The following is a 10,125-nucleotide window of genomic DNA, read 5'->3' on the forward strand; positions in this document are numbered from 1 at the left end:
AAAACTGATGTTGTATGTATAAGTTAACATCGGTTTTGGTAAAAACCGATGTTGATATCATGATATATGACTTTTTTTATAATTCTTATTATATAACATCGGTTATTTAAAAAACCGATGTTGTCATTTTCATGTTAACATTGATTTTTCAAAATCGATGTTAACAGTATTACTTTCAACATCGGTTAATAACCAATGTTAAAAGTCTTTAATATCCGATGTTAAAACCCTATTTTCTAGTAGTGGACACTTGACACTCTCGAATCAAACACATCCTTTGGCCACACATCCATATATGTTGAATAGTACATCTCGACCTTTGACATGTGCAAGCATTGAGCACCATTCGACCATGATTATCACCACTAAGTCGGCTTAAGGGTGATCACTTGATTATAAGTGCCTAAGCATAATCAGAAGAAATATTACTCAATTGGTAATCATGATGTGATAGGTCCAGATACCCCATACTCAACATGGTTAGTATAAAAAAGGGTGAATCCTCTAGGTATGAGGATTGATTCATTCTCACCCACTCACTACATATCCTTAATAACTCTGGGCCGAACCCTCACTTAAGCATCAGAGTGTCTTTTGTAGGTACTCTCCCCTCCGTTCTTCCAAACACTCACGCACCTAAGACCTCGGTAGGAAAAACCATAGGGACAAACCTTCGATACTAAAGATCTTTTAGCACAGTAGAAGACTCTTCAACAACAGGATAAATATTCGATCCATTTGTGACAAGAACACAAATGATTTATAATGACCTATCAACGTTAAGTTTTAAAATGTATACACATGCGAGTCCAATTTATATAAGCTTCATACCTTTGGTTGAAAACATTAATTATATTTGAATTTGGATTACATTTATCAATAAATAGAGCATAACTAATGATTTGGAACAAAATAAGTGATGTATTAAAAAAATGAATTGCCATTTTTAATACTTTTCTTATTATTTTTGTATTTTTTTTATTGGTCAACTTGCTATTTCATAACTCACCAACTCGTCATTCTATCTTTTGGTTGGTCAATTCACCAGCCAATTCTAAATAAGTGGATTGATTATCAACAAGTTAACTTACCTCACCCTGTTTTAAGCGAGTTGGAGCTTGATGCCTTGTTGGTTTGTCTTACCATCTATAATCTCAAGTTTAATTTTAAGTATGTAATAATATTAAATATTCATAAAAATAGCTTTAAAAGATATTTATGAATTTTTACAAAAAAATAATAATACTTGTTACACATTTCAAAGCGAGCTTTTATTTGATATTGAATGCACATAAGTTAAAGAATTTAGTTACAATAAATTAACACTATAGATGAATTCTTCATTATTATCATTATAGTGTTCAACCATAATAAGTAGTCAAATTAAAAAATCACAAAAAATAATCCAAATAAAGAAATCATAAATAAATAGTCAATGTATAATAAAATCATTGAATTTTATTAGAAATATTTTATAAATCACATTTAAGATACCTTTTCAATATAACAATATATTTTCTTTTACTAATAATAATTTTACATTTCATTTCATCACAAATCTATTATATATTAAATTTATTAATTATAAATAATTTTTTATTGACTTTTACTATAATTACATTAAAAATCATATCAATAATATTAACAATATTTTTTTAATTGATTATTATACAAACATTAAACTCATTATATTGCATTTTGTATTAAAAATTATATATAATTCATTTTATCTTGAAATATGAGTGACAATTATATGAAGAAAGTGCATTATAGTAGATAATATAGTAGATATTGATTGATTAAATCCGCCGTTTGAAGCTGCCCACTGGAATGCTTGACGTGGCCCCTGGTTTTCAGTTTTACTTTCCAAACCACTGTTTCTCTCTCTCCATTTCAATTTCACTTGCATTCATTCCCCTACCTGTTTATATCAAACATGCAATATCAAATTCTGCTTCATTCCAATGTTTGTTTCTCCCCTCTCTCTTCCCCTTCACTTCACACCAATGTTCCTTTTCACTTCCCCACACTCCCCCTTTTACCGTTTTACCTGCGTTAAACCCTCTTAGAATCTCACCCCACTTTTCACTACATCTTATAACACACCTTCCCCTGTTTTCCTCTGTTTTGCTTCTTCTAGAGTACCCTCTTCCTACATGTTTTTTCCCTGACTTTTCTTCCTTACCCATTTCCCATAATTGTATTTTATCCTCGAACATATCAATAGTTCCTCGATCAGACTCATTTGTACACGAAAGTTCTCTTTTTTGGGGTGTGTGTGATCTGCATTATAGCAGGGTTAATATAAATGGGGATTGGGAAGAACCTGTCTGAGACAAAAGGGAGGGAGTTGTGTGAATTGCGTGAAGAGACCAATACCAACACCACCAACAGCAATAACAACAAATCGAGGAGGAACCGGAGACATCGTCAGAGGAAGATGTCGCCTGGTCAGAAATTGTTTCAAACGTGTAATGAAGTGTTTGCTTCTACTGGCCCTGGGATTGTTCCTTCCCCTCAAAACATTGAAATGCTTCTCTCTGTTTTAGGTACGTGGAGTACATGTGAATTTGATTTTTAATTTTCGTGAGGGTGATCGATCATTTTCTCATATGTTTATCTCTCATTTCAATTATTGAATGGAGAATGGTTTTGAGTTGCTTAATGCATTTATTTCAATGAAAATATTATTTTTTGATTAAAAGCATTTAACATATTTATTAAATATTTCTTGACTTTAGATGCAAGTTAGTAAGACCCAAGACCATTATTTAATGACAAATTTTTTTTTTTCCTTTAGTCTAACCGTATGTATCAACTGCAGATGTTATTCTCTTAAAATTTACTCCATGTAGTATCATATCATATATACATGAATAAAAAAGATATAATATCTATTATTTTTTCTCTCTATTTTTTAATCAACTCAAAATTAATTAATCCACTCTAATAGTGTGGATGTTTACAAATTGTCTTTTGTATGCTACTTATGTGTCCTCTCCTAGGTTGCGTCTGTGTCTTGTAAGCATCGTGTATTGATGCAAGTGCCCATTATCTTGTGCTTGATGTTCCCCAAGAGTTATCTGGTATATATATTCACATCACCATTTTCCGCTTACTATATGATGTCAAGTCTTTATAAGTCCACTTTCAAAGCATAATAAACATAGCATTCTCAATTTAATCATTGTCAATCAAGTGCTGTCTTATTAGGCGAGACACACGTGTTTCTCGCTCCTATTGTCGTGTCTCATTGACATTGGCCAGCTTAATTTGGATGTATTATGCCCCCTAAAATCAAGTGTTTTTTCGTGATAATTATGGCCATAAGTATCTGGTTTACGTAAATGTTTGCAGTCACTAGCCAGGAAACAATCAATAATTCTCGATACTACTATTGATATTGAGTTGGAAGTTTCTCATAAATAGATTTAAGGTTCTATTAAGGTATTTCCTCCTTAACTTATTATAAGAATCTTTCCCTTAATTTACTTTTGTTAAAGAAAAAATAATTAACTTAGTTAATCATATTAAATTTATCAATTAATTATACTTACTATCATGTTAAAATTATTTTTTTCTTATCTTTTTATTTATTTATACTTACTATCATGTTAAAATTATTTTTTTTTCTTATCTTTTTATTTATTTAATTACTTTTTATTAATGTTTGAAGAAAAAAATAATTAAATAAGAATATATAAAAAATAATAATTAATATATCTAAAAATTAAAAAAGATCTTATCATTGTAAAAAGAGACAAATAAATTTTTAAAAATAATCTTATAATATAAGAAACCGATGGAGTAGTAATTAAGAAATTAATATATATATATATATATATATATATATATATATATATATATATATATATTTGTGTGTGTGTGCGTGTGTGTGATAAATAACAGTAGAGATATTATATATTATGATATCAAATGTTATATTTTTTAAGTTTAATATTTTAATTAAAATCTTTATGCTGTGAGTTAATCGTGGTGATCCTTTAGAAAAAAAATATAAATAATAAAATAAAAATCGTGGTGATCTTTAACAAGGAGAGGATAAATATGATCAGTCCTGAAGGCTAAGGACAAAAACTACTTAGTTGTTTAATGCGAGTTAAGACCGTATATATATGTTAAAAAGGACGCGGCACTATTTGAAACGGGATACAGCTACTCAGCTTTAATTTTGAGTAAATGCTTAAATTAGTCTTTTTGAAAATAAAAATAAAATAAAGGACATTTTTATTAAGAACATATTGTTAACATGAAAACATTTTAGTCATTTCCTTCACTGTATAGAAAGACTAATTTGTTTTACACTAAACATTGAAAGGCTTTTCATATATATATTTTTTCTGATTAAATTTTGATTATTTTTTCTAGATCAAATTAAGTTGGGTGAATTGTTTTAAAAAGAAAATAAGGATATGTTTGTTTCTTATTTTTGGAAATTATTTTCCGTTTTTAATAATAAAAAACTTATTTAATAAATGGATTTTAAAATTGTTGAAAATATTTCTCTTTCAGTTTTTAATATATATATATATATATATATATATATATATATTCTTTTATTTCTTTTATTAATATCCATACATTTTTTGTCTCATTTTCTTTTATCACTCTTACTCTTTAAAAAAATCAGTTTTTAAAAACTAAAACTAAAGGTATAATCAAGTACACTTTTAAGTCTTTACTTTTGATTTTACTTTACCTTTCTTGTTTAATGCTTCTTTGGGATTGACTCAAATAGTTATTTACCTGGACCACACTATCTTACCTGTGCAGAATGCCAAAAATTAATCTACCAATAGTTAATTCCACTTCTCATTTCTTTCCCTTAATTTTAAATGCTATGATAAGCATATTTATACTATGGCTTTGTGCAGGTGAAATAAAACAAGAAGACGTTGGCTTAAAGCCTGAAATGGCATTTTTCAGTTCAAATAATCCTCGAAGAACTCCAAAAATTACATACCTGCACATTTATGAGTGTCAACAATTTTCGGTAACTAAGCTATGACCTATAAATTGCTTTCTTGCAGTGCTATACTGGTGTCGTTTATTTTGTTTTATTGGTGTGTAAGAGTAACTTTATTTCTTATAATTTTGTTATTATTTATTATTATTATTATTTTATGCGTTGAAGATGGGAATATTTTGCTTGCCACCTTCTGGAGTTATTCCTCTTCACAATCACCCTGGAATGACGGTTTTTAGTAAGCTTCTTTTTGGAACCATGCACATCAAATCTTATGATTGGGTCGTTGACTTGCCTCCTCACATGCCTACCATAGTCAAACCATCATCAGAAAGTGAGTATTTTCTTGTTTGTGTTTTCGTACAATGAGACCCTTACTTATAGTGATATATAAGAGGAAGAATAAGATATTAAACATAATCTATTCTTCGGTTTCATATTAAAATGGTTTAGTACGAGTGTCGTTTCAGAGGCATACTCTTTTCAAAGCACAAAACTGAGAGTACTCTATCTGTGTATTATAATTGTAGTCCTAACTTAAGTTGTTTTACAAAATTAAACCCAAAAAAATTAATAACTAGATAAAAAGAAGGACAATTTTACAAAACTAACATTGTCATTATTAATTTATTTTTAATTTTTGTAGTTCATACCATTAGTATTATAAGAGATGAGCTTAAATATGTTTTTGGTCCCTGGTATATATTCATTTTTAATATTTGATTCCTAATAAATTTTTTCTTTGAATCGGGTTCTAATATTTGAAAAATTTTGTCTGAGGTTTCTATTGTTAATCGGGATCCGTTAACTGCTTACGTGATCGTTAACCGGACACGTTGACGTGTGACATGTGGTGTCACATGTAGTCATTGCCTGAGTGAGACTATATGTGGAAAAAAATATTTTTAATTTTTTTTCTTTTTTTCCCAATCAGTCTCACAACCCCTTTTTCTGTTGAGTGTTGATTGCAACCGCCAACATTTGTAACATTTGCAAACACAAACTCGTTTGCGACCAACACACTCCGCCACTGCTCCTACTCATCACCGCCACTGCTGAGGTATGCATCTTGCGTGAATATTAGTGAGGAGCAGCAACCAAAGAAAAATAATGAAGAGAAGTTGTTGGAGATCGAGAACGATCTTCGCCTAGTCCTGCGTGTGAAGCTCAACCTCACGATGTACCCTTCCATGCCTCTCACACTTTCCCACCCAATCAATGAATGGAAGATGAAGCGCACACTCATCAACTTCCTCCACTCCTCCCATTTCCTCACGCTCCCTGAGGATGACAACCTCCATCTCACATGACTTAAGGACCTCAAGAAACACAAGCGGGATGACCTCGTCATCGTCAGAACGCTCCACATACGGAATCTCTTTTCCTTCTGAATGGAGAATCATCACTTCTGATTAACAGAGAAGCTTAACGGGATCGAACTCAACCTCAAGGACGTTAAGTTTAGACTTGCCGTTACAGTTCCCGTTTCAGATGATTTTCAAGGAATGAAGAAGATTGGGAAGAGCATTCTACGTCTCAAAATTGCATGAACCTAATATCGTTGTTCCGAGAGACGTGTCGTGGTTGTGGTTTGCTGAGTCTAGGGTTTCGAGTAAGCCCTCCATGCTAGTTGCTCACACCATCTTCTCCACTTTTGGCAAAATAAGGTTTCTTTCGAGAAAAAAAATAAAAGAGAAAAAAATAATTTTTTAAAAAATTAAAAAAATTCCCACGTGCAATCTTACTAACGCGTACACGTGACATCACACGTGACATGCTTACATGTCTGGTTAAGGGTCATGTAAGTTAATAATGGATCATGACTAATAGTAGGGACCTATGATAAAATTTTAAAATATTAGGAACCCAATTCGAAAAAAAAAATTATTAGGGACCAAATACAAAAAATGAGTATATATCAAGGATCAAATGCAAAAATCAACTATATATTAAGGATAAAAAAATAATTTTTTTTTCTTACACAACCATTATTATGGAACACGAAGGTAATAAATATTAATGAGTTAACAGTTAAATAGCGCTGTATTTATTTATTTATGTCTAGAGAAGCTTTGTTCTCTCCCATAATTTACATGTGGAACAAGCTTTACATTTAAGGAAACGTGGTTGTAACGATGAGATGTGGAATAAAATGCCATTGTTAACCATGTATATGAATTAAAAAAACTAGCGTATCTTAATATCCGGAGGCAACACCATGAGAAGGTTCTTCACCATGCAAAGGTATGAGAAAGGGTCATTGTATACATAAATATGTAAAGAAACTGTTTTTGGATTTGAACTTATGACTAATTGGTCACCAAGGCACAACTTTACCATTGCGTCCGGCTCGATCTCAAGAAACAAGATGAAAATTTCCTTGGATTAAGGTCAATTTCTGCAACCACTCATCTTGTTTTAGGGAATTGAAGATGCATATGATCAATATGTATTCGATGTGTCAAAATTTTCAAGTTGCTTGGTAATATATGTACAATAATTTGCATATTCCATCTATGGCAGCCGAGGCTTCGGATATGCGATTGGCTAAAGTCAAGGTTGATGCTGATTTCAATGCTCCTTGTGACCCCTCCATCCTTTATCCTGCTGAGGGCAACATGCATTGGTTCACGGCAGTGACAGCTTGCGCAGTTTTAGATGTTCTTGGTCCTCCATACTCTGATCCTGATGGAAGGCACTGCACATACTACCAGAATTTCCCTTTCTCCAGCTATTCAGGTATCTTCATATCCTTTGACAAATACTACTAAATAATGTCCATTGATTACCCTTTGTCCAACTTTTCTGGTATCTTAATATTTTTAAACAAATGATAATTAATATACTTAATCAAACTCATCTTTTCTGACAACACCCCATAAAAATGGGATAATTATAGGGTGGTCTAGTGAGTTTTGGAACTCCTATGATCCACTAATTTTGCTTGTTTGGGTAACCGTTTACGAGAGTTGATCTTGCTTTGAAAGTGAGGTGGAAGAAGGAAATTTTTTTGTTACTTTTTGATGAGTTAAAAGTAATTATGATATTTTGAAACGATGATCCATAAACTTAATTGGTGAGTGAATAATTTTAATATTTATTTATTAAGAAAAAGACTTAAATATATTTTTACTTTTGATAAGTTAGTGTTTTTTTTTGTCCGGTAAATTTATTTATTTATTTTAAATTTTAGTTGCTATAAATGGACATTTTTTCAATTTTGATTTTTATAAGTTTTTTTCGTCAAAATATTCTTATAAGTTTGTGTTTTAATTTTTTTAATTTTAGTCTCTTTTAGATTTCAATTTTTTATTTATATTCTTCATATGTTGGTGCTTATGAGAATCAAAAATTAAAAAGAATATAAACTTAAAAGGAACTAAAAATGAATTAAATTTTTACAAGGACTAAAATTAATTAAAACAATATATCTTCCAAGGACTATAATTATAAAAAAAAATACAAATTTACAAAGTCTAAAAATGAATAAATTTTTTAGAAGGACTAAAATTAAAAAAATACAAATTTTCATAAACCGAAAACATATTTTTAAGACTAGGAGAAAATAGTCTATATATTGACGGTTGCTGGAAAATTATCTTAATTGCAAAATTCATGGTCTGCCTTAATCATTTGGCTGTTAGCCTGTGTTGATGTATAATTTTAAAAACATTAAATAATTCATTTACCAATAAAAATCAGTGTATCATTAGTAGTCCAAAACTTGTAGATTATCACTCTATAATAATCCAATTTTTCAATCGTATGCACAAGGTAGCTAGTTTCCAAAGCCATATATTATATATCGCCCTTTATTGGCATAAATGTATTATTCAGTATTTTGGCGGCTCATTTCTCTTTACCTACATACAATGATTTGAATCTTTTGGAAATTTCAGTAGATGGACTATCCATACCAGAGGAGGAAAGAACAGCATATGAATGGCTTCAAGAGAAGGAGAAACCTGAGAATTTAAAAGTAGTTGTAAAGATGTACAGCGGCCCAAAAATTGTGGAGAACTAATGTTGTCATGTCACCCAACATCTACTTGTTCCTATGATCTGTTGCTGCAGTCAAATGATATTCCTGTTGATCATTTGTCTTATTCTATCCCATTTGATGCCACCCTTTTGTCCTCTTGTGAACCTTGGTCTATCTTTATACCCTTTTTAATTAGTATTTTTATTTTCTTCTTCATGGAACATGAGGCTCTTAATTGGTGCTGTTTTGTGCCTACAGTTAGTTATTATGTACATACAGAAAACAACAAAAGACAAACATGATGCTTACACTGGAAAATAGTATCAAAATGAAGGTGCATATTGCATAGTAATGAACTGGTTTTCTTTTTCTTCTTTTTTTTTTTTTAAAAAAAGATGTGCTTGCTTTTTAGCTGGATTTATTTAATTCAATTAGTCTGATGCCAAAAAAATGGTGCATTTAGTGAATTGGATGGGTGTATAGCATTGATTTTAAACTGAACTACTAATTGAGCTGCAGTTAAATAGCGAATGCATTGGTAAAGATATATTTTAAAATTTATTTATTCTTAGGAATCGAAGATAAATTAGTCAATTGAGTCTCTGGAGTATTTTAAAATTTATCATTCAACAATAAAGCAGGATAATATTTATAATAATGATCCAGTAAAAAAAAAGCTAGATACCTTGAGGATTTAGACTAGTGTTTTAAAATTCGGCTTGGATCGGCTTGATCAGAAAATAGAACCTACAATTTGTTCAATTTTGTTATTCGATCGAATGGATGTGCTAATGAACCCGTGTTAATGTTTGGAAAATCGGTATTAAACCAGTTAACATTGTGTAACTATGTTCGAGCTTTTGGCATTATACCAACATCAATAGAGAATAAGGAACAAAAGATATGCTTTTCTTTTTCATTTTATTCATTTAAAAAATATACATCTGATTAAATAATTTTCAAATGCAATTAGATATTAACATTTTGTATCCTATTTTTCTTAAAAACACTAATGGAAATAAGGATAAAATAATACAAAAATTTGATAAATGTAATTACTATCTATTTAACAACTATATTTTTTTAGGCTAGCGTCCGTGATTTTTTAAAGATATCTAGAATTGTCTAAGATTGATCATTTTAATGATATAATATT

At 30.3% G+C, this 10,125-nt stretch overlaps 1 protein-coding gene across 2 annotated transcripts; it reads left to right on the forward strand.

Annotated features, from left to right (window-relative positions):
* The first annotated feature begins 1,921 nt into the window (after positions 1 to 1,921).
* LOC114397737 (plant cysteine oxidase 2-like) lies at positions 1,922 to 9,325 on the forward strand. 2 transcript variants are annotated; one of them, XM_028359922.1, is made up of 5 exons: positions 1,922 to 2,549; positions 4,896 to 5,014; positions 5,156 to 5,321; positions 7,511 to 7,726; positions 8,887 to 9,325. In XM_028359922.1, the coding sequence occupies exons 1-5, from the start codon at positions 2,309 to 2,311 to the stop codon at positions 9,009 to 9,011; spliced, it is 867 nt and encodes a 288-aa protein (XP_028215723.1). In that variant the 5' UTR covers positions 1,922 to 2,308; the 3' UTR covers positions 9,012 to 9,325. The 2 variants fall into 2 exon arrangements, with proteins under 2 accessions (XP_028215723.1, XP_028215724.1); XM_028359923.1 differs by having other exon boundaries at positions 8,890 to 9,325.
* The last annotated feature ends 800 nt before the right edge of the window (positions 9,326 to 10,125 follow it).

Source organism: Glycine soja, chromosome 18 (assembly GCF_004193775.1).
Source record: "Glycine soja cultivar W05 chromosome 18, ASM419377v2, whole genome shotgun sequence".
Taxonomy (NCBI): Eukaryota; Viridiplantae; Streptophyta; class Magnoliopsida; order Fabales; family Fabaceae; genus Glycine; species Glycine soja.